This window comes from Geotrypetes seraphini, chromosome 8, assembly GCF_902459505.1.
Source record: "Geotrypetes seraphini chromosome 8, aGeoSer1.1, whole genome shotgun sequence".
Lineage (NCBI taxonomy): Eukaryota > Metazoa > Chordata > Amphibia > Gymnophiona > Dermophiidae > Geotrypetes > Geotrypetes seraphini.
Genome location: NC_047091.1, coordinates 133,666,853 through 133,691,818, shown reverse-complemented (window position 1 = coordinate 133,691,818; position 24,966 = coordinate 133,666,853). Strand labels below are relative to the sequence as shown.

Below are 24,966 nucleotides of genomic sequence, written 5' to 3'. Positions count from 1 at the left end.
CCGCTCTCTGTCGGGTCCTGTCTTCATGAAAACTGGAAGTAGGCAGGACCAGGCAGAGAACAAGGCCTGAAGCCGGCAACAGCAGCGAATTGTAAACGCTGCTGCTGCCCGAAGAAGGTAATGGAGCACCGAGGCAGTCCGCTTCTCCCCCCTCCCAGCCGAACCCCCGCTGACCCTCCTATCTCCCCCCCCCCGTGAACCTTTCCGACCTTCCCAGCGAGAGCAGCAAACCTCCTTCGCGGCTTTCTCCTCCCTCTGCCGCGTTACTGATGACGTCATCAGTGATGCGGCAGAGGGAGGATAAAGCCGACGCTACTGGAGGGAGGTTTGCTGCTTTCGCTGGGAGGGTCGGAAAGGTTCACTTGGGGGAGGAGAGATAGGATGGTCAGCGGGGTTTCGGCTGGGAGGGGGGAGAAGCGGTCTGCCTTGGTGCTCCAAGGCCTGGCGCCATTACCTTTTTCGATAATGGCGCCGATGCTGCTTTCGCTGGGAGGGTAGGAGCGCGATAGGGACCGGGCCAGCTGTGCACCCCCCCCCCCCTAAGGCGGCACCCGGGATGGACCTCCCCCTCGCCCCCCTTGGTACGCTACTGCCCTGGGGAAACAGCCTGCAACAAGATCGCGCGATGCCAGAGATCTTTGCCTGCTTCGGCTGTTTCCTCCGCCGCGGTCCCGCCCCTCCTCTGACATCAGAGGAGGGGCAGGACCGTGGCGGAGGAAACAGTCGAAGCAGGCAAAGATCTCTGGCATCGCGATCTTGCTGCAGGCTGTTTCCAGACGCGACACCCGGCGCAGAGGGGGGAACTGGACCGGACCGGGAGCACCCCCTCAGGGCTTGGTACCCGGGGCGGACCGCCCCTCCCGCCCCCCCCCCTTGGTACGCCACTGCTTCTACACCAGCATTCTTCAATGCAAGGCTCGAGGGTCAGTGGTTGTGCCCATTCATACTCTGATTCTTATATGAAGTATAAGAAGTATAGCACAATGAACCCTTTGTGACATCACTGATGAGGTTGGCTCTTAGGCATTGGTGGAATGAGGCATTATGACATCACAATATCTGCTCTGTCTACCAGAGACTGTCATTCTTTAGTGTCTATCTCAACCTCAGTCTTTCTATACCAGCATTCTTCAATGTAAGGCTTGAGGGTCAGTGTTTGAGCCCCCCTTCATATTCTGTTTCTTTCCTCTCTCCTTAAAGAATGACATGGGGATGTTTTCCTGTGGTTATCTGCAGGGATGGGAACTGTGATGAATTCTGTCACCGTGTCATTCTCAAGTGCCAGTTACTCATACTTCTTTTATATTTATTGCTCATAGCCATTAACAAAACTTATATGAGCATTGGAGCATTTACTTCACCGGCCCGTGGTAGAAACCTCTCTATCACATCTTTGTAAAAAGATCCCTTAGTGTACGCACCCTTACCGCTACCTTTTAAAGTGGTCCATATCGGGGCTCCGTTGGTGACGTCACTCATCAGTGAGAATATCTGCCTGCTGTCCCTGGATAACACCTGTTACGGTAAGTAACTTTGCTTTTCCAGCACTGCTGACTTCCTGGAGAGAGCTGTGCTGTTCAGAATTCTGCAGGTGACACAGGTGCAGGTGCAGATGAATTCTTACAGCTACAGAGACAAATTATTTCTTTACCTTTAAATTCTGGTTAACCAACTCCCTGTTCTATTAAACTGCGATAGCAGTTTCTAGTGCGGGAAGCCGCACTGAATGGCCCGCACTGCTCCTGACGCTCATTGAGTTCCTATGAGCGTCGGGAGCAGCATGGGCCATTTAGCGCGGCTCTCTGCGCTAAAAACTGCTAGTGCAGTTTAATAGAAGAGGGGGCAAGTAGTCTCAAAAGTGGTTCATGAGCATATGCTACTGCACCTTTTGCAAGAGAAAACGAGAAGCACGTCCTGTAGTCAGTCAGCCGGCACCAGTGCCTCACCTTCTCGCCAGCGCCCCTGCTCCTTTTCCTCACCTCTCCTTCTGCAGCACCCCCTTCCACCAGTGGTAATAGGAGGCTCAGGGTTGTGGCTGGAGAACATGTGATGACGTCACGCATGCACGTGGTATCATCGCGTCGACATCCGTGCCTTTCCAGGTGCCCTCCAGCTGCAGCCCTGAGATTAGTGTGCCATGGCTTAAAAAGTTTGCGACACTCTGGCCTAGTGGTTAGAGCAGCTACTCTGAGGTTATGAATTTAATTCCCACCGCAGCTCCTTATGACTTTGGGCAAGTCACTTAGCACTTTATCCCAGATACAAAAATAAGTACCTCAGTGGCTTAGCGAGGGTGAGAGGTGCCCAGGATGAGAGCCCCCCCCACTCCCCCTGTGCGCACCCCTTCCCCTCCCCCATACCGCTAGTTGTTCACTGCCACAAGCAACAAGAACTTCAACATGCTCCAAGCAACTCTGTTATCTCTCCCTCTGACATCACTTCCTACGCGTGGCACCCTGAAGTGACGCCAGTGGGAGAGACGATGTGGTCTTCAGGAGCATTTTGAAGTTGTTGCTCACAGCGGTGAACAACGAGGTATGGGGGAAGGAGGGATCCTGCGCCTGATTTAGAAGCCTCTCTGATGTCGCAACAAGGGAATGCTTTCAGATGAGGTGTGGGTAATGCAAGGAGCCGCCACCTGAAGCTTTTTGCACCCTGCGGCAGTGAGGAGGTGGGACATTACACCGTGGGCCTATTAAAACGGCCAGACACTCGCCGGAGGGAGGCACCTAGTTGAGGAAGAGCATGGAGGGAGGGAATATAAAAATTGCCACTGCCATGCCCAGCAGTCTGCACACGCGACGGGCCTCGGTTTAAAGACCAGGGCCCTAACTGAGCCTAGCTTTACCTGCATACTTTCTGGTTCAGCAGGAACTTGTCTAACTTTATCTTGAATCCCTGGAGGGTGTTTTCTCCTATAATAGCCTTCAGAAGAGCATTCCAATTTTCCACCACTCTCTGGGTGAAGAAGAACTTCCTTACGTTTGTATGGAATTTATCCCCTTTTAACTTTAGAGAGTGCCCTCTTGTTCTCTCTACCTTGGAGAGGGTGAACAACCTGTCTTTATCTACTAAGTCTATTCCCTTTGTTATCTTGAATGTTTCGATCATGTCCCTTCTCAGTCTCTGCTTTTTAAGGGAGAAGAGGCCCAGTATCTCTAATCTCTCACTGTACAGCAGCTCCTCTAGCCCTTTAACCATTTTAGTCTCTCTTCTCTGGACCCTTTCGAGTAGTACAATGTCCATCTTCATGTACGGCGACCAATACCGGACGCAGTATTCCAGGTGAGGGCGTACCTTGGCCCAGTACAGCGGCATGATAACCATCTCTGATCTGCTCGTTATCCCCTTCTTAATCATTCATAGCATTCTGTTTGCCCTTTTTGTCACCGCCGCACATTGCGCTGACGGCTTCATTGACTTGTCTACCAGTACTCCCAGGTCTATTTCCTGGGGGGGGGGGGGGTCTCTTCGAGTACTGCACCAGACATCCTGTATTCGTGAAGAAGATTTTTGTTACTGACATGCATCACCTTACACTTATCTATGTTAAACCTCATTTGCCATGTGGCGGCCCATTTCTTGAGCATGTTTATCACGTTGCAGGTCTTTGCAAGCCTTCTGTCTTCACCACTCTGAATAACTTTGTATCGTCCGCAAATTTAATCACTTACCTTGTCATACCAGTTTCCAGGTCTTTTATAAATAGGTTGAAGAGCACCAGCTCAAGCACCGAACCCTGCGTCACTCCACTTGTGACACTTTTCCAACAAAGGTAGGGGGAATTATTTTATTTTCAATTTAGTGTTTGGATTGTGTCAATTTTAAGAATTTACATCTGCTGTCTATATTTTGCACTGTTCAGGAAGAAATGCATTTGTTTCTTTTCCTCTGGGGTTGTACTGCATGCTGCAGAGTCTTGAATCTTAGGATTTCGTTTGTTTATATTAGTACTTTTAGTTTTTGGTCCCATATTTGCATAGGGGTTATCTGTGTTCTGGTAGGAATGAATGTTGAAAAGCATGCTGCATACAGTGGGCTATATTCACAAAGCAAACTGATTGTGTATCAGTTTGCAACCTCTTTGCGACCAGATTTCCCTCTGGCCCGATTCACTAACCTCTCTTGCGATCCGCTTCCAATCCGTGCATGCAAATGAGGAGAAATGCATGCAAAGTAGACAGGGATGCGATTCACCAAAGAAATTTTTTAAACCGACTGCGCTGGCCAATCAACCAAAGAAGCGACTGCTGGAGACCACTCGCAAACGTCTTTCCAACTCTCCAGCTCCATTGAAGCCCTGCTCTCTGCTGCCATGAATCTCTCCTGCCTGCCGCCTCGATGCTCTTCCCTGATCTCTCCTGCCTGCTCTGCCCCAACTCTGCCATCTGAGTGCTCTCTTCTGAATTGCCTCCCTGCTCATCCCCAGATCTCTCCTGCCTGCTGCCCTGAATCTCTCCTGCCCATCCCCGCACAGTGAGCCAATGGGTTTAAAGCAGGTTAAAACCATGGGCTCGCTGGGCTAAAAAGTTAATAGCTAAAAAAAATGTTGTGGCTCAGATGGTCTGTGCATGCGTCAGGATCGCACACCAGCAATCCGAGCTGGCAGATGGGGGCGTTCCTCCGATCACCCCCCTCTGCATATTAGATGTTCAAGAAAGCAATGTTACTTACCGTAACAGTTGTTATCCAGGGACAGCAGGCAGCTATTCTCACTAGTTAGTGACGTCATCCGATGGAGCCCCAATACGGACGTCTCACAAGCATACTTGCTTGTAGAAACTTTAGAAGTTTCGAGTCGCCCACACCGTGCATGCGCGAGTGCCTTCCCGCCCGATGCACCGGGCGTATTTCCTCAGTTCAGATAGCTAGCAGAGAAGCCAACCCAGGGGAGGTGGGTGGGACGTGAGAATAGCTGCCTGCTGTCCCTGGATAACAACTGTTACGGTATGTAACATTGCTTTATCCCAGGACAAGCAGGCAGGTATTCTCACTAGTGGGTGACCTCCAAGCTAACCACAATGGGATGGTGGGAGAGTTGGCAACTTAGGAGAATAAATTTTGTAATACTGTTTGGCCAAACTGTCCATCCCGTCTGGAGAAAGTATCCAGACAATAATGAGAAGTGAAGGTATGAACCGAGGGCCAAGTAGCAGCCTTACAAATCTCCTCAATCGGTGTTGATCTGAGGAAGGCTACAGAGGCTGCCATTGCTCTGACCTTATTGGCTGTGACTTTACTGTGAAGGGGGTAATCCAGCCTGGGCATAGCAGAAAGAGATACAAGCCGCCATCCAGTTGGAGATGGTGCGCTTAGAGATGGGGCGTCCCAACTTGTTCGGATCAAAGGAGATGAAAAGTTGAGGAGCAGTTCTGTGTGGCTTGGTGCGTTCCAGGTAGAAAGCCAAAGCACGCTTACAGTCCAGAGTATGAAGAGCTGATTCTCCAGGGTGAGAATGAGGCTTTGGAAAAAACACTGGAAGAACAATGGATTGATTCAGATGAAATTCTGAGACCACTTTGGGGAGGAATTTGGGATGGGTGCGAAAGACCACCTTGTCATGATGAAACACTGTAAAAGGGGGATCCGCAACCAAAGCTTGAAGCTCACTGACTTGACGAGCAGAAGTGAGGCCAATGAAAAACACCACTTTCCAAGTGAGATACTTCAGAGGAGCCTTGTTAAGAGGTTCAAATGGAGGCTTCATAAGCTGAGAAAGAACAACATTGAGGTCCCAAACCACTGGAGGCGGTTTGAGGGGAGGGTGGACATGAAAAAGTCCTTTCATGAATCTGGAAACCACAGGATGAGCAGAAAGAGGTTTCCCTTGAAGAGGCTGATGGAAAGCAGCAATCACACTCAAATGGACTCAGATCGATGTAGACTTGAGGCCAGATTAAGATAGATGCAAAAGATAGTCCAACACAGAGGATAAGGAGGCATGTTGAGGCTCCTAATGATGAGAAAAACACCATGCAGAAAATCTAGTCCACTTTTGGGAATAGCATTGTCTGGTAGCAGGCTTCCGTGAAGCTTCTAAAACATCCCTCACAGCTTGGGAAAACTGAAGGGGTGTTACGTTGAGAGGAACCAAGCTGTCAGGTGTAGCGACTGCAGGTTGGGATGAAGTAGAGATCTAAGATGCTGCGTAAGCAGAGATGGAAACACTGGTAGAAGGAAGGGCTCCCTGCAGCTCAGCTGAAGTAGAAGGGAGTACCAAGGTTGTCTTGACCACCGAGGAGCAATCAGAATCATGGTGGCCCGGTTGGACCTGAGCTTGACCAGAGTCTTTTGAATGAGAGGAAACGAAGGAAACGCATACAGAAAGAGATTCCTCCAGTCCAGAAGAAAAGCATCTGCCTCGAGACGGTGAGGAGTGTAGATCCTGGAGCAGAACTGAAGCAATTTGAAGTTGTGGGGGGCTGCAAAGAGGTCTATCTGAGGCGTTCCCCACAGAGAGAAGATGTGATGAAGGGGCGTGGAATGGAGAGTCCATTCGTGAGGCTGGAGAAGACGATTCAAGTTGTCCGCCAAGGCATTGTCCGCCCCCTGAATGTAGACAGCTTTGAGGAAGGTGTTGTGGCGAATTGCCCAATCCCAGACTTTCAGAGCTTCCTGACAGAGGGAGGCCGATCCCGTGCCTCCCTGTTTGTTGACATAATACATGGCGACCTGGTTGTCCGTGCGAATGAGAACCATCATGTCGTGAAGGAGATGCTGAAAAGCAGTGAGAGCATTGAAAATCGCTCTGAGTTCCAATAGATTGATGTGACACAGGCAGTTCACACTGGTCCAATAGCCTTGAGTGCGCAGACCATCCAGATGAGCCCCCCAAGCATAGGTCGAGGAGTCGGTCGTGAGAACCTTCTGATGGGGAGACATGTGAAACAGCAAACCTCTGGAGAGATTGGAAGAGAGCATCCACCAGTGAATAGACTGTGTCAGAGCAGGAGTGACCTGGATGTGGCGAGTCAGAGGGTCGTAAACCTGCATCCATTGAGATGCCAGGGTCCACTGAGGAATTCTGAGGTGAAGTCTGGCAAAAGGAGTCACATGTACTGTAGAGGCCATGTGGCCCAGAAGAACCATCATGTGTCTCGCCGAGATGGCGTGAGGACACTGAATGACAGAGATGGAGAAGGGCTTCCAGACGTTGTGGAGGGAGGAACGCTCTGAGTTGCACAGTATCCAGAACAGCTCCGATGAAGGGAAGAGTCTGGGAGGGTTGCAGATGGGATTTTGGAAAGTTGACCTCGAACCCCAGACTCTGCAGGAACCAGATCGTCCTTCGGGTCACCTGGATGACTCCCTGAGACGTGACATCCTTGATGAGCCAGTCATCGAGGTAGGGAAACACCTGGAGACCGTGGTTCCTGAGTGCTGCAGCCACTACAACCAGGCACTTGGTGAAGACTCTGGGAGACTAAGCCAGGCCGAAAGGAAGCACTCGGTATTGAAGATGAAGATGTCCCACGCGAAATCTGAGGTACTGTCGGGAGGCCGGATGGATGGAAATATGAGTGTAGGCCTCCTTGAGATCCAGAGAGCATAACCAGTCATTCTGCTCGAGGAGGGGATAGAGAGAAGCCAAAGTTAACATGCGAAACTTCTCTTTGACCAGAAACTTGTTGAGCACCCTGAGGTCCAAAATAGGACGCAGATCGCCCGTCTTCTTCGGAACAAGGAAGTACCGGGAGTAAAAACCCTTGTTCTGTTGGTACAAAGGGACCGGCTCGACAGCCTGAAGCCGGAGCAAAGCCTGAGCTTCTTGAAGAAGAAGGGCGGTCTGGGTTAAGTTGGAAGGATACTCTCTTGGAGGATGTTCCGGAGGAACTTGATGGAACTGAAGAGAGTATCCCTCCCTTACGATGGAAAGGACCCAGAGGTCAGTGGTGATAGTCGTCCATCGATGGTAAAAATGATGGAGACGACCTCCGATGGGAAAAACAGGGGAGGGCAGAACGATGGCAGTTATGCTCTCTACGAGACAGTCAAAAAGGCTGAGGAGCCTTGGGGACAGCAGAAGTTGAAGGTTTTAGCTGCTGCTTCGACGTGTGCTGTCTCTTAACAGGCTGACGGATGGTAGGTGCCTGTTTCGGTGGGTAACGCCGCTGGTAGATCAAAGGCGGGCGTGATGGACGAGGAGGAGCAGGCTTGGGCTTTGGATGGAGAATTGACTGGAAAGACTTCTCGTGGTCCGACAGCTGCTTGGTCGCCGCCTTGATGGACTCATCGAAGAGGTCGGCTCCAGCACACGGGACGTTAGCCAGCCTGTCCTGAAGATTTGGGTCCATATCGTTGATCTTAAGCCATGCCAGGCATCGCATGGCCACCGAACAAGCAGCCGAGAGCAGAGAGCTCAAAAGCGTCGTTAGAAGACTGCATCATCTGGAGCCGTAGTTGGGACAACGAAGCCAGAACCTCCTGGTACTCAAAGCGAGCTTGCGAGTCCAAATAGGGCAGAAACTTTTGCAGAACTGAGAGGAAAAACTCGAAGTAGGTGGCAAAATGAAAGCTGTAATTCAGGACTCGAGAGGCCATCATCGAGTTCTGGTAGATGCGCCTGCCAAATCTGTCCATGGTCTTGCCCTCCCGGCCAGGTGGAACGGTGGCATAGACCTGGGAGTGGTGAGACCGCTTCAATGAGGATTCCACCAGGAGAGACTAATGAGAGAGCTGGGCCCCATCGAATCCCTTATGGTGGACCGTGCGGTACCTGGCATCCAATTTCCCCGGAACAGCTGGGATGGAGTAAGGTGTCTCAAAACAGCGCATGAAGGTCTGGTCCAGCAGCTCATGCAGAGGAAGCTAGAGGGACTCAGCAGGCGGTTGAGGAAGATGCATCGTCTCCAGATATTCCTTGGAAAATTTGGACCCCGTGTCCAGGGTAATATCTAGATCCACAGCCATCTGTCGGAGGAAAGAGGAGAAAGACAGCTGGTCAGCCAGAGCAGGGCCTCGAGAAGAACTCGAGGACGACGAGGCTTCCTGATCCAATGAGGCCGGGGATCAGCAGGGAGAAAAAGATCCCAAGGTGTCCTTGAGCTCCGGCATAGGAGGAGGTGAAGACTCCGGAGGCAAATAGTCGAGGAAAGGCTGCTTCCGACGAGGCGAGGCATGCCTCGATGAATGCCTCGAAGAATGCCTTGTGCGATGGCCAGATGGCCCCATAGTGGTAAAGAGCTCGATGAACTGCTTCTCCAGCAAGGTCTGGAATGAAGCCGGTAAGGAGGGATCCGCATCCGCAATGGGACCTCCTGCACGGACATCGGGATCCCTGGCACCCAGGTGCTTGAACTTAGATGTCTTGGGCACCTCGAACACCACAGGGGGAATGGGCTGCTTTGCTACCTGACCTGAGGAGGCATAGGAAGGCACCGCAGCAGGCGGTGGAGTCGAAGCCGGCACAAACAAAGCAGGCTTGAGGAGACTCAGGGCCGCAGAGGTGGAAGACGGAAGAGTTGAGGCGGAAGTCGAAGTTTTGGCGCTCTTCGATGAGGTCAGCTCAAACGAAGCCTCCATGCTGAACAGCGACTCCCACAAGATGCAGTGACGCTTGAACGCATGTGCTGTAAGTGTGGAGCAAGGCCGGCACGATTTCGGAAGGTGTTGAGGTCCGAGACACTGAAGACAGCATCGATGAGGGTCTGTCAGCAAAATCGCACGCTGGCACTTGACACACTTTTTAAAACTGGTGTTAGGCCGGGACATAGGCCGAAAAAGCTCCGCTGCTAGATCGAAGCCGCGGGGCTGCGGCCACGTGGCCTGCCCGGTTAAACGGAAGGAAAAATTAAAAAAAAACAAAAAACAAGAAAACACGACGAAAATAAACGATTATGAGTAAAAAGAATGCGGACATAGAAGGCACAAGTGAAGTTACTTCGCGCAGAGAGTTGAAGACGGACTTCTCGGCTCCGCGGAAAAGAACTGAGGAGACATGCCCGGTGCATCGGGTGGGAAGGCACTCGTGCATGCGCGGTGTGGGCGACTCGAAACTTCTAAAGTTTCTACAAGCAAGTATGCTTGTGAGACGTCCGCATCGGGGCTCCGTCGGATGACGTCACCCACTAGTGAGAATATCTGCCTGCTTGTCCTGGGATAATAAATCGGACCTAGGGAGGAGGTGGGACCGCTGAATGATGGAGTCAGGAAGGGAGTAGTGAAGGAGGAGAAAGAAGTCGCGGAAAGACTGAACATGTTCTTTTCGTCTGTATTTACAAACGAAGACATAACCAACATACCGGAACCTGAGCAATTCTTCAATGGAAATCAAGCAGAAAAATTAACATTCATGGAAGTGAGCCTTGAAGATGTGCGCAGGCAGATAGATAAACTAAAAATAGACAAATCTCCAGGTCCGGACGGAACCCATCCAAGGGTTCTGAAGGAATTAAAGGAGGAGATAGCAGAACTACTGCAGCAAATATGCAATCTATCCCTGAAAACAGGCATGATCCCAGAGGATTGGAAGACGGCCAACATCACGCCCATCTTTAAAAAGGGATCAAGAGGTGACCCGGGAAACTACAGACCAGTGAGTCTGACCTCGGTTCCCGGAAAAATGACGGAAGCACTGATAAAAGAAAGCATCGATGATCACTTGGAAAGAAACAAACTTCTTATAACCAGCCAACCTGGTTTCTGCAGGGGGAGATCCTGCCTAACCAACTTACTACACTTCTTCGAAGGAATTAACAAACAGATGGACAGAGGTGACCCCATAGACATCATATACCTTGATTTCCAAAAAGCCTTTGACAAGGTGCCCCATGAACGATTACTCCGGAAACTGAAGAACCATGGGGTGGACGGAGACGTACATAGATGGATCAGAAACTGGTTGGCAGGTAGGAAACAAAGGGTAGGGTTGAAGGGACACTACTCTGACTGGAGGAGGGTCACGAGTGGTGTTCCGCAGGGCTCGGTGCTCGGGACGCTGTTATTTAATATATTCATAAATGATCTAGAAACAGGGACGAAGTGTGAGATAATAAAATTTGCAGATGACATCAAACTATTTAGGGAAGCTCGGACTAAAGAGGACTGTGAGGAATTGCAAAGGGACTTGAACAAACTAGGAGAATGGGCGACAAAATGGCAAATGAAGTTCAACGTTGAGAAATGTAAAGTATTGCATGTGGGAAGCAGAAACCCGAGGTACAACTATACGATGGGAGGGATGTCATTGAATGAGAGTACCCAAGAGAGGGACTTGGGGGTAATGGTGGACAGGTCAATGAAGCCGACTGCACAGTGCGCAGCGGCCGCTAAGAGAGCGAATAGAATGCTAGGTATAATCAAGAAGGGTATTACAGCCAGGACGAAAGAAGTTATCCTGCCGCTGTATCGGGCGATGGTGCGCCCACACCTGGAATACTGTGTCCAGTTTTGGTCGCCATACCTTAAGAAGGATATGGCGTTACTCGAGAGAGTTCAGAGAAGAGCGACACGTCTGATAAAAGGGATGGAAAACCTTTCATACGCTGAGAGATTGGAGAAACTGGGTCTCTTTTCCCTGGAGAAGATTAGATTTGATATGATAGAGACTTATAAGATCATGAGGGGCATAGAGAGAGTAGAGAGGGATAGATTCTTCAAACTTTCAAAAAAATAAAAGAACAAGAGGCCATTCGGAAAAGTTGAAAGGGGACAGATTCAATACAAATGCCAGGAAGTTCTTCTTTACCCAACGTGTGGTGGACACTTGGAATGCGCTTCCAGAGGACGTTATAGGGCAGAATACAGTACTGGGATTTAAAAGAGGATTGGACATTTTTCTGCTGGAAAAGGGAATAGAAGGGTATAAATAGAGGATTACTGCTCAGGTCCTGGACCTGTTGGGCCGCCGCGTGAGCGGACTGCTGGGCAAGATGGACCTCAGGTCTGACCCAGCAGAGGCATTGCTTATGTTCTTATGTTATGACCTGCCCGGATCGGACACAGATCGGTCCCAATTGGGCAGATTTGTGAATCTAGCCCAAAGTGCTTTGTGTAGTTTAATTTTGTAGTTAACCATTATGTGTTGTTAATAAGATTATATTGTGTGTGTATATATGAAAAATGAATGGAAAAAATGGTGTTACAATTAGTACTATTATGGGGGCAGGGGGCAGGCCCGCCACTTAGCCTGTGTTTTGGATTTTGGCCCTTTATTGTGACTGAGTTTAACAACCCTGATTTAGACTGACTAAAAACAAAATGAGAAGTTGCAAACCCGAGTTGCTTTGTGAATTTGTCCCTAGGTTCTGTTCCAGCTTCCTTATTGTTCCAGTGGATCTCATCTGAGTTAGGCAGAGGTAGAAATTAGAGAATGACAGGGGGACTGTTTACCGCAGTAAAACGTGGTCACCCGCAGTAAATCTGCAGGAATGGAGACATTTGCAACTTGTTTACCGCAGGAATGGGGACAAGACCTTTCACTGCCCCACGGGAATGGAGACAAGACCTTTAACCGCCCCATGGGAGCGGTGAAAAGTCTTGCTCCTGTGGTTAAAAAAAAAAATTGCGCCCATGTCAGACTCAGCATCTCCTCCCCAGCTCCTCTTGGGCCTATTTTACCTTCAGGAGCCAGCCATGCCACGATGAAGACAGAAGAAACCCCAAACCAAAGCCTGAGACCAATGTGATTTGAAGAATAAAATGACCAGGCAAAAAAAGGTAGCTTTGTTTTCCTATGTAGCATTTTGTAATAACTTGGTTTGTTCAGTTTTCACAATAGTGGAGGGGATATTTGTAAAAGGGAGGGGAGACAGGGGTTTTGTTGATCCTTGCTCTGTATTATTTGTGTTTATAAAATGACAATTATACAGAATATTGTCTCTTTTTATACTTTAATAAAAATAAGTTCAGTAAAAAATCATAATATTCTAGGCTTGTGCGGATGGGATTTGACAGTTTGCAAGGTGGGGACGGGGCAGGGATGGGGACCGAGCTCGCGGGAACGGTGATTAATTTTTTTGTGTGTCATTCTCTAGTAGAAATCTAGCTTTGCCATGCCTTATTCTGACATATTGGGGTTTGAGCATAGCTAATGACCACCTCAACAGGAAGCAGCAGACTTCTGTGGGTGAAAGGCAGCATTTGCTGTGAATATCCTGCAATGGTTGTTATTCTTGTAATTGGGCTCAGGTCTGACTGCCCTTTTTCTAATTCTTTCTGATATGACAGCTTTCTTTTGACTGCAAAAGCTTGCCTTCGGATACCTGTGCTTCTATTCAAGTTAATCCTTTGCCAATTCTGGACCTGGGAATTTACTGTTCTCCCTGCAGGTACTCAAGGCCCCCAACACAATACAGATCATATAAAGTGCCTGAAATCGGCCCTCCAGATGGAGAAATCTGATTTCTTTCTGCACTCGTTTCAGTGGGATTAGCTAAATCTTAGATCCCACACTAACCCTTAACAAAGACAGCCAAGATTAGCTAGAATTTATTGTACTCATAGGGGGGAGGGTTTCCCCCCTTCCTCCTCTGAAGGGATTACTATGTTGTTTAAAATGGTCTCAGTTACAAATCACACAGCTTAAAGAAAAGATATATATAGAGATATATATATTTATTTATTTTTTACATAAAAAATCAAGAGGGGACTACAATGAAAAACGTTTGAAGCTTAAAGTATTAAGGGAAAAGTGTTTTTTCGGGCTAGCAGCGTTTGCTTAAAAAGGTTCTCGACAATCTCTCCAGGAGATTGATGTAGCTCTCCTGCACCAGGGGCTCTTTTGGGAAGCAGACCTACCATGGCTTTGGAGGCTCCACGGGACAGCAGCCTCAGCAAAGGGCGCCCAAGGAAGAGGAGGCCTTTCACCATTGAGCACATCCTTTCAGCTCCCGCCGGCGTCCCGCCAGAGCGCGTGGAGCCCCAGAGCGCGGGAACAGCGCACGGATCGCCCTGGCGCCGGCTACGCCCCGGCCCATGTAGCTGCTGCTGCTGCTGTTGCTCGCACACTGCCGCCCCTTCTCCGCCGGGCTCCGCTGCCTGGCTAGGTAAGGAGTGTCCGGAAGGGCTGAAGCCGGTCCCTGTACAGGGGAGCTGAGAGCTGATCATTTTCAGAGGTTGCGCTAATAGTAGGGAAACTGCCTCTCGGGAGCTATCAGAATTAAGCGTTTCTGACTGTGTGAAAGAAAACTTGGAAGTGAACTTTTTAGTACTTGTGAGACTGTAGTAATGTAATTATCAGTGTCTGCCTTTAAAACAGGGATAGGGAACTCCGGTCCTTGAGAGCCGTATTCCAGTCGGGTTTCAGGATTTCCCCAATGAATATGCATTGAAAGCAGTGCATGCAAATAGATCTCATGCATATTCATTGGGGAAATCCTGAAAACCCGACTGGAATATGGCTCTCGAGGACCAGAGTTCCCTACCCCTGCTTTATAATGAAAGTTATTCTGCACTGCTACACATGCAGTTTGTGGCAGCCAATAAAAATGTAATACACTTGCGCTGTAGTCAAATTCTGCCACGATATTCAGCCGTGAACTGCTCCTGGCTAGATGAGTCCCGTTTGACCGGTTATCCGCCGATATTCAACTGAACATTGGGCTTCCCGGCCAGTTCAGTAACCGTCTCTATGTCGTGCGACTGGCTGGTGTCGAGTTCGGTCCTTGTGGGCCGCAATCCAGTCGGGTTTTCAGGATTTCCTCAATGAATATGCATGCGATCTATTTGCATGCACTGCTTTCATTGTATGCTAATAGATCTCATGCATATTCATTGAGGAAATCCTGAAAACCCGGCTGGATTGCGAGGACCGAGTTTGACACCTGTGGAAGGAATGCAGCCAGATAGACCCACCTAAAAAGCTGGTCTATCTATGGCTCTTAGGGCTAGATTCACAAAGCAAACCGATTGTGTACTGATCGGTTTGCGACCCCTTTGCACCCCGATTTCCCTCCAGCCCGATTCACTTACCTCTCTGCTGACCATTCTCCGATTCGCGCATGCAAATGAGGGGAACGGCATGCAAAGTAGGCAGGGACGCAATTCACTAACCAAAACCCTGCAACACTGACTGGGCTGGTCGATCACAAACAAGCGACTGCTGAGGACCAGTCGCTCAAGCCCTTTCTGACTGCCCTGCCTTCTGCTGCCCTGCTCTCTGCCCTGTCAACCCCGATCTCCTGCTGCCCCGAACACCTCCTGCAGCCCCGACTCTCTCGCTGCCCCGGATTGCCTGCCTGCCCCGAACGCCTCCTGCAGCCCCTACTCTCCCGCTGCCCCGGATCACCTGCCTGCGCCGACTCTCCCACCCTTCCTTGCAGTGCAAGCCCATGGTTTTAACCCACAGGCTTAAACGAGTTAAAACCATGGGCTCCAAAAAAGTTAAAAAAAAAAAAAATTTATCTGCCAGGCCAGGAGATCCAGCGCATGCGCAGACCATCTACAGATGGTCTGCACATGCGCTGGGATCGCTATAGAGCAGGCGATCACCCCCATCTGCATTCTGTAGTTTGGGGAATCCATCGGACCTGCCCGAATTGGGTACAGATCGGTCCCGATCGGGTAGCTAGCTAGCCCTTAGACTTAACCGACCAGCCGATGAAAATCAGCCTGACCAACTAAGTTGAGCTGCTGCCCTTTGCTCCATATATTCAATGCACACATCCGGAATTGTCCAACTGTCTCCCAGTTTACTATTGGGCCCTATGTGAACAATTTCTGTAAAGCACCTATCCAGATATTTGTAAAGTCCATTCTATATACAGATAAAACAGGCCAGTTAAAGTGCTTTCCAATCTAATGCTATGCAAATATATGGATAGTGCTTAAAAATCGATCTATTACTTTATATTTTCTTAATGTGTTTCCGTTTCCTTTATCTGCTTAAATGTGTTTAATATCTGATTCTTAAAAAAATATTAACTGAGATTTCTGACCTCTAGATGCTGGGAGTTTCATATTTAATGGGCATTTCTAACTGCTAGTTGCTGGAAGTTTCATATTGATGGGAATTTCTAACTGCTACTAGTAGATACTGGAGATTTCAGGTGCAAGGTGTACAGGCTGATGCAAGTCTGATCTGTTTTCAGCTACCAGGGTCCCCTGGTCCATGAAATTGCTTCACCCCAGCAACCGAGCTGGTGAGGAGGGGACAGTAGGCAGTGAGTTCAGCACCTTCCAGCACATGCAGCGACGAACGAGGCGGCATCGCACCATCTTTACCGAGGAGCAGCTGCAGGCCCTGGAGGCTCTCTTCCACCAGAACCAGTACCCTGACATCATCACCCGAGAGCAGCTGGCCAGCCGCATTCACCTGAAGGAGGAGCGAGTGGAGGTAAGAGGATAGGGAGATTGAGCTCCCCAGTCCCTAAACACATCCAACTATCCTCCATAGGAGCCATCTCTTCAAAACAATTGGAGGTGCTAAACCCAGTATAAATTACCCTTCCCTGGTACAGTGAAGAGTTTGTTCAATATTGGGGATATTGTAGTCTTCTCCCTTCTTTTTAGCTCTGGAAACATTTCCCCCATTATTCAGATAGTGGGAGATGGCTGGTGATCTCCCATGGTCAGTGGTGATGGCAGAAATTCAATGCTGTTGCCGTATCTGGCCATCGGCATTGAACAGTTTATTTTTGGCCGGCTGAAATATAGCCAGTCAGCCCTTTCGGGCGGCTTTATTTGTCCGCCAAACTTAGCTGGCTAGCCACTGAATATTGGGTGTCTAGCTATGTCACATAGCAGAGGAGAGTGTGGTTAGTGGTTATAGCTATAGCCTTAGGACCCTGAGGTTTTGGGTTCAAACTCTGAGCTGCTCCTTGTGACCCTGGGCACAAGTCACTTGGGCCTCTTTTTATGCAGCCACGTTAAGTCTTTTTTTTTTATCACCTGCTGCGGCATTATCAGCTCCGATGTTCATAGGAATTCTATGAGTGTTAGTTTATACTGCTGCGGCCGATTATAAAAAAGCTTCCTAAAAGGAGGGGGAGGGAGGGGTTAATCCTCCACTGCCCTAGGTAGATTTGATAGACTGTGAGCCTGCCAGAACAGATAGGGAAAATGTTTGAATACCTGATTTGTAACCCATTCTGAGCTCCTTTGAGAGGATGGGCTAAAAAAATTGAATAAATAAATAGCCAGAGACCAGGATATTCAGTGTGAGATAGGCACCTAACCCATAATATTCAGTGGGGGATAGCTAGCTATGGGTTTTTTATACAGCTGGGAGCCGTTGGCCATCTAAATAACCCTGAACGTTGGGACCGTTATGTCTTCATGATTGGGGAAACCAAATGTGGCTCAAAAGTTATCAAGGTGACAGAGTTAGAAATTCTTCTTCCATTTTAGAAAGGATAAGGAAGAGACACCACTTCTCTCTTAAAAGCTTTTCTGTATCTTGGCATACATAGGGTGATAGAGCCCACTCCTTTAAGAAGACAGCCTAGGCAGGGGGCAAAACAGAAGGGAAATGTTACCAGATGCTCATCTTCTCACGTCTTGAACATTCATCCAGTCCTGGTTTTATTAGAACTCCATTTTAGAAAAAAGTCTTTTCTGGATCATTTCTTTTTTTCCTTTTAGAAACATTTTAATATTGGTAGGGTCAATAGGAATGCATGCTTTTCCTGACATTTAGGGGGAATTCACATTGCGTAATCACATTAGTATGTGCTAACTGCTAATGATGGCCATAGGAATACAATAGGCATCGTTAGCTGTTAGCATGTGCTAATGCGATTTTGTGCACTGATGCGCTTAGCACCTTTTGTAGAATTTCCTCCTTAAAAACACTTTTTTTTTTTTTTTTTGCATTGCATATACAGTATATACTTTGAGGCTGATATTCAGCACTATTTTTCCCAGCCATCTAAATAACACATAGGGCTAGGGTTAAAACCACGGGCTTACATTGCAGGGAAGGGTGGGAGAGTCGGGGCAGGCAGGAGTTCTCTCGCAGCTTTGTCTCTCTTTCAGGAGTTGTTTTATACTCTTTCGAGCAAAAGTTGACTTTTCTCTTTATCGCCAAGAACTCCAACCCTGTAATAGATTATCCAGAGACCAGAAAACCCCCCTCCAAACACTGATGGCTGGTTTACGGGAAAACTGATCTTCCAGCTCCTGTCTCAGCCATGCGGAGGGAAGAGGAGTCGGGGCAGGCAGAAAATCAGGGCAGTGGGAGAGTAGGGGCTGCAGGATTTCGGGGCAGGCAGGAGATCAGGGCAGTGGGAGGTTCGGGGTAGGCAGGAGATTGTGGCAGCAGAAGATCGGGGCAGGCGAGAGAGTCTGGAAGCAGGGCTGAAAGCAGGAGTTCGGGGCAGAGAGCAGGCGGCAGAAGGCAGGGCAGTCGGAAAGGACTTGAGCGACTGGTCCTCAGCAGTCACTTATTTCTGATCGGCCAGCCTAGTCGGTGTTGCAGGGTTTTGGTTAGTGAATCGCTGCCTGCCATCATTTGAATGCTATTCCCCCTCATTTACATGCGCGGATCGGAGGATGGTCGGGACACAGGTTAGTGAATCAGGTCGGAGGGAAATTGGGTCGCAAAGGGCTCGCAAACTGATCAGTTTGCTTAGTAAATCTAGCCCATAACCAGCTATCCAGGAATATTCAGTGGATTTGGTCAGTATCCAGCCACGGGCATTGAATTTCCAGTCTATTTTTGACTGGCAGAGACATACTCAGTGGATTCTCCAATGACCGGCTATGTCATGCAAATAGCTGGTCACTGGCAATATTCAGAAGCTAGCTTTATAACCTTCCCTTTTACTAAGCTGCGATAGAAGTTTTTACTGCGGCCTGGAGCACTACATGCTCCAACACTCATAGAATTCCTATGAGCATCGGAGCATTTAGCGTCCTGGGCTACAGTAAAAGCTTCTATCATGGTTTAGAAATGAGGGCCTAAGTTTGGAAACCAAATAAAGCCACCAAAAATAGTGGTATATCTTTGGCTGCTAAGATTTAGCCAGTTAGCCGCTGAATATTGGCATAGCAGGCTATGTCTCAGCCATCCAAAAATAGACTGGCAATTTAATGCCAAAAACTGAATACAGCACCAGCATTGAATTTCCAGTATCACCGCAGACTGTGGGAGATCACTGACGATCTCTAGTAGTCTGAATATTGGGGGGAGGGGGGTGTTAGTGGTGGTTTGAAACCAAACCCCAAAACTATACAAAGAACAAAGCTATATTTTCGTATCTCTCTAAATTCTCAAATTTCATACTCCCAGCTACCTTCCTTCCACCTCACTCTCATTGCTCCTTTCCCTTTTACATTCACAGGTTTGGTTCAAGAACCGAAGGGCCAAATGGAGACGGCAGAAAAGGGTTTGTGCCACTCTTGTCCTGCAGGGGGCAAAGAGACCTCCAGAGGAGACTTACTAGTGACCAGACCACAGAAATCTCTAGAAGAAAAGAAATGCAATTATTGGATGGGTGAGCGCTCCCTTCGCTAGTTAAACCTGCTGGTAAGGGAACTTTTTATACAGTGTCACTCTCCAACAATTAGACTTCTCTATTCTCACCTTTCCATCTGGATAACTGTGATTAAAGCTTTGTATCTGTGCTCCTTTTTCCTGTCTGACTCCAGTTCCTCTCTACAAGTACCTCTGTCTTCAGTACCTCTCTAGCAGTTAATTAATCTTCAGGACCTTTAAATATTGTTGAACTTCTTATGGACACAGGAGGACAAAGACACAAACCCAAAGAGCCTGAAACAAGCACATAAGGAGTTACTTTAACAAAAAGTGCCTCATATGAAGCACATGGCTTGCTCTCTATTAAATATAACTTGGCCGTTTTTAATCGCCAAAACGCCCAAGTGCTGATTTTTTTTTTTTTTTTTAACTGACTTCCTAGACTTCCTGCTAGGCTTTTTGTTTGCAGTGCATCCAAAGTTCAAGGGAGCCTGTTGGAGGTGTGTTATGGGTGGGTTTTGGGCATTCTTAGTGCTTGGACGTCTTTGTGGTGATAACATTTCCCAAGACATCCTGGCCACCATTTAGACATCCTGAGCTAGACCTGTTTTAAAAAGCTCCTAAGTGACACAAAAGTACCCAAACTAACAGATGACCACTGGAGGGATTACATCATAACTCCCCCACACTCCCCCAATGGTCAGTGACTCCCTTCCACCCCCAAAGATGTGAAAGAAACAGTACATACCTGTCTCTATAACAGCTGTACCTGGTATGGGTAATCCTAGTAGATCAACTGTTAGGTGTCTGTGGGTAGTGTGGTGAATCATAGAGGGTGACCCAGGCCCATATCCCACCCTACCCACTACATTTATGGTGGAAAGTATGAATCCACCAAAAAACTATTATACTGCCATATAAGTGACACGTGCAGCCATAAGAACTATTGAGCTAGTAGACAGGTGGGTATATTTATTTAGATTTATAACCCATCCTCTCCAAAGAGCTCAGAACGGGTTACAGTTTACATTCACAGTGTTACAATATAGGGTTTACATACAGTGTGTTGCAATATAACTTCATATAGGATTTCTTACTGATGCTGGTGAAGGGTTGAGGGAGTGACTAGGCAAAAAAGTAGGTTTTTACAGCTTTTCTAAAGAAGAAGTCCTTTAAGGGCTCTGATATGAGGAGGTAGGCTGTTCCAGAGGTTTGGTCTGTCATAGGGGAAACACACTCCAGGGATTCAAGACAAAGTTAGACAAGTTCCTGCTGAACAAGGATGTACAATGGTAGGGCTAGTCTCAGTTAGGGCGCTGGTATTTGACCAGAGAGCCACCACGTGAGCGGACTGTTGGTCAGGATGGACCACTGGTCTGACCCAGTAGCGGCAATTTTTATGTTCTTATGGGAATAGGAATCGTTTCCAGACTGTCTGGAGTTAGAGGGAGTGTTCTGATGGTGTATGTAGGCATATTTCATCTTGGGAGAGTAGCATTCTCTATGGGGTGTAGAGAGGAAGTTTATCTGAGAAGTGTTGTAGAGGGATTTTATGTGTCAACACTAGGCCTTTGAAAATGCAGCATATCAGTGCTGGAGAGACTGAGTCATGGGCTTGTAGGTTTTTCAGTGGTCTTATTACTGCATTTTGAACTTGCTGTAATCGTTTGGTGGGTTTTTTTTTTTGCTGTAAAACCATTGAATAAATCGTTACAGTCAACAAGGCATGTGAGGGCAAAGGCAGGCATAAAGTAGTTGGATGAAGTCTTGTTCCATTAAGTAGATTCTTATCTTTCGGAGGTGGCAGAGGTAGTAGAAGGATGAAGAGAATACTTGTGACATGGGTTTGGAGAGAGGTTTTGGGGGAGATTTGAAGGGCTCACCATATATTATAAGGAGGTTCTGGTGAGATGTACAGTACAACAAAGAAAAATGGGGAGACCCAATGATCCACAGTGAAAACAATCCACTGATGAAAACAAAAATTGTGGATACAGATGTTCTGGAGATAATTTATTAAACACTGACATATAAAACCATGAAAATTCAATTAAAAAAGTACAATGATAAAAAATACTGTGATAAAAATCCAACTGGACCTTACACGGTCCATGTTTCGGCGAACACGCCTTCCTCAGGGGTCCAGTGGTTTGCAAACTCACATATAAAGAATTGGACTGAAAACAGTCTATTGTCTTTAAACATGTGAGCAAAGAACACCGCAGACAAGTTGAAGTAGCAAAAAAATGCTAAGAGCAAACCATTGGACCCCTGAGGAAGGTGTGTTCGCCGAAACACGGACTGTGTAGGATCCGGTTGGATTTTTATCACAGTATTTTTTATCATTGTATTTTTTAAATTGAATTTTCATGGTTTTATATGTCAGTGTTTAATAAATTATCTCCAGAACATCTGTATCCACAGTTTTTGTTTTGAGATGTACAGTACACCTGGCACCCTTTATTTTAAGTTCACAGCAGTGCCCCCCTAAGTTGCCCCACTGCTCTGTTGCCATGTTTGTGTGGCCAGTGTAGTATAAATGGTGGCCCTGCCTATATCCAAATGACTTGGTTTAGACATTTTTCTTTTAAAAAATGGCCAAAAGAGTTAGATGTCCTAAGGGCAAAGATGTTTAGATAGGTGATTTTTGAAAAAAACCACAAAACCATAGACAGACCTCTAGTGGTTTTGAAAATGGATGTTTTGTCTCCTGATTCTGGAAGCATTTCTCATGACATCCAAATCGGACTTGGACACGCTATCAAAAATGGCCCTCTGTAAATACATTTATGACTTACTTCCTTTGATAGCTGAAAGCATTTATAAATAATGCTTATTAGATATAACTGAATTCCAGCCAAGAGCTGAGAACCAGGAAAGCAGGGTTCAAATTCCACTGCTGCTCCTTGTGGATCTTGAGTAAGTCGCCTAACGCTCCATTGCCTCAGGTGCAAACTTAGATTGTGAGCCCTCTAGGGACAGGAAAATGCCTACGGTAACTACATGTATCTTGCCTTGAGCAACAACTGAAAAAAAATGTGCAAGCTAAATCCAAAAATCCCTTCCTCTCCTGTGCCATGTGTGAACCAGAAGATTAGGCTAGAGCAACAAATGTAATCTTTCTCTGCTATTATCCCAGCATTATATAAAGATAATATCAATTGTCATACATATAGAAAAATTAAGGTAGATAAACATCATATGGCCTCTCTAGTCTGTCTCTCCATACCATCTACTATCCCTTCCTTTCCCTTAGAGATTCAATATACCTGTCCCAACCTTTCTTGAATTCAGATACATTTTCCATTTCTACTACCTCCACCGGGAGGCCGTTCCATGCATTCACCACCCTTTCTATGAAAAAGTATTTTCTGAGTTTACTTCTATCACCTTCATCCTATGCCCCCTCATTCCAGAGTTTCCTTTCAATTCTATGCCCCGTCATTCTAGAGTTTCTTTTCAATGTGCATTTATGCCACGTAGGTATTTAAATGTCTCTATCATATCTCCTCTCTCCTGCCTTTCCTCCAAAGTATACAAACTGAGTTCTTGAAGTCCGTCCCCATATGCTTTATGATGAAGACCACTGACTCCATCCTCTTTATATCTTTTTGAAGGTGCGAGTAAGGGGTTCTATTATGCTCACTTTCAGGGTATACCCTACTTTGGTCTCTACTGTACTTCAGATGCAGCCTAAACAAAATAAAATTCTGAAAATCTGGACAATGCACAGCAGCAGTGTGTTGGGTTGGTTGGATCCAACCTGAAATCTTATTTGTCAACGTACACATCGGAGCAATCGCTGTATACGATATTCTACATTTAGTTTCATTAACTTGCTTTTGAAAGCTGTGCTTCAAGCAAGTTACAGTTCAAGTACAATAATAATAATAATAATAATAACTTTATTCTTATATACCGCCAGCAATCTTGCGACTTCTAGGCGGTTTACAAACGAGAGACAGTAAATACAATAAAGAGAAACTGTACATACAACGAATTAAAGAGTATAGCAGTGTGCATCTGATAACATTGATAATGTTTACGACAGTATGTGTGCTGCAGGCCAGGAAGTGCCAAGCTGCTTACACAGAAGTAGAAATATTCCGTAAATTGAATAGGGTGTTCATGGTTAGTGATTAGGGGTTGAGGTTAACAGTTTATAAGTATATGTATGTGGTGATGTTACGAGGGAGGTAGGTCCCTGCACAAAAGAGGGCTTATAATCTAAATTTGTACCTGGGACACTGAAAAGCAAACAATTCCCAAGAAGCAATAACAGAAGAATTAGGGTTTGAATCCTGGCTTTCCTGCCTGCTATTCTAACCATTAAGCTATTCTTCTTCTCCTGCAGTATCACTGCATCCATTTCCTGACAAAGCTCATAATGATTGGAAAAAATTTATGGTTATGAATATGGATTAAATTCTCCCAAATTATTTTTGGTCTCTGGAGGCTGAAAAGTGAGAAATATTTGGATTTTCTAAATAGCAACTGTCATGAAAGAAGATATTCATGAGATACTTGTTAAAAAATTATATATTTTTTTAAAGTTCTAAATAAAGAAGATGCAGCCACAGATAATCCTTTTTAACATTTAAATCTTATTAAGAACAGCTACAAGATATAATTGTAGAAAACAATGAGATCATATTCCGCACTCACAAAAAATTATATAATAGGAAATTACTAACCCTCAAAGAATTATATTACTGTATATTCTAACATTATTATGGCTAAACATTTTGAACTGTATTTATGCTCATTTTTAAAATTTGATATATTGCCTTTACTAGCAACCCTCCCCCCCACCTTTTTACAAAACTATGCTAGCGTTTTTAGCACTGGCGGTAACAGCTGTGATGCTCATAGAATTCCTATGAGCGTTGGAACTGTTACCGCCACAGCCGGTGCTAAAAACCGCACTACGGTTTTGTAAAAGGGGGGGAAAAGGTTAAAAAGATGAATCCAACAACATAATAAAAAGAACTACAACAAAAATAGGAAAGAACACACTCATACCAGGTGTTTGTGCATGTATATCTCTGAGGAACTGCAGAAAGCAAAAGCCACAACTATTGTCTTATGATGACTTGGTTACCATCTAATACCCTCTGAGAATATTTGCGCAAACCTTTGGATCCTAAAATCTAGCCATCCACTTTTAGTTATCCTAGGGTTGCCTTATGGTTCCAGGAAAAGGAGGATGGATTGCTTTCAATGGAAGTAAAGCCCAGATGTCTCAATCCAGCCTCCTTTTTCTGGAGCCATATGTTAACCCTAAGTTGTCCCAATGCTTTTGTTTTACCCATTTTGTCTATTTAAGTACCCAAACTGTATTTGCCCCCTTTTGCTGCCTCTTAAGATTTTTCATTGTGTTGTGCTGACATTGTATAATTTTTCTGTTATATGAATTTTCTACTGTGTTGTTTTAATATGTATGTTATAATGTATGATATTATTGCTATTACTATGATTTAATATGTCTATTTCCAAGTTTACCTCACTGTTTTAACTGTGTATTACACTAGCATTTGTTCATTTTACTATTGTTATGTTGTTAGTATAATGTAAAGTGCCTGTGTCAAGCTTTACCTGTTGTATAACAGCCT

General features: G+C 46.6%; 1 protein-coding gene across 4 annotated transcripts; it reads left to right on the top strand.

Annotated features, from left to right (window-relative positions):
• Positions 1-13,487: 13,487 nt before the first annotated feature.
• Positions 13,488-23,075, top strand: GSC2 (goosecoid homeobox 2). Of its 4 annotated transcripts, none has more exons than XR_004540249.1 (4): positions 13,488-13,985; positions 16,029-16,273; positions 19,221-19,373; positions 22,972-23,047. XR_004540249.1 is itself a non-coding variant. In XM_033953595.1 (3 exons), the coding sequence occupies exons 1-3, from the start codon at positions 13,739-13,741 to the stop codon at positions 19,320-19,322; spliced, it is 594 nt and encodes a 197-aa protein (XP_033809486.1). In that variant the 5' UTR covers positions 13,490-13,738; the 3' UTR covers positions 19,323-19,509. The 4 variants fall into 4 exon arrangements, 1 of the variants encoding a protein (XP_033809486.1); XR_004540247.1 differs by having other exon boundaries at positions 13,490-13,985; positions 19,221-19,405; positions 22,972-23,075; XR_004540248.1 differs by lacking the exon at positions 22,972-23,047 and adding an exon at positions 19,528-19,631 and having other exon boundaries at positions 13,490-13,985; positions 19,221-19,405.
• The last annotated feature ends 1,891 nt before the right edge of the window (positions 23,076-24,966 follow it).

Excerpts from the sequence above, each read along its gene's own strand:
- GSC2 (XM_033953595.1), top strand. The coding sequence starts at position 13,739 with ATGGCTTTGGAGGCTCCACGGGACAGCAGCCTCAGCAAAGGGCGCCCA. Across the intron at positions 13,986-16,028 it reads GGGCTCCGCTGCCTGGCTAG|CTACCAGGGTCCCCTGGTCC; the intron begins GTAAGGAGTGTC and ends ATCTGTTTTCAG. Across the intron at positions 16,274-19,220 it reads TGAAGGAGGAGCGAGTGGAG|GTTTGGTTCAAGAACCGAAG; the intron begins GTAAGAGGATAG and ends TTACATTCACAG.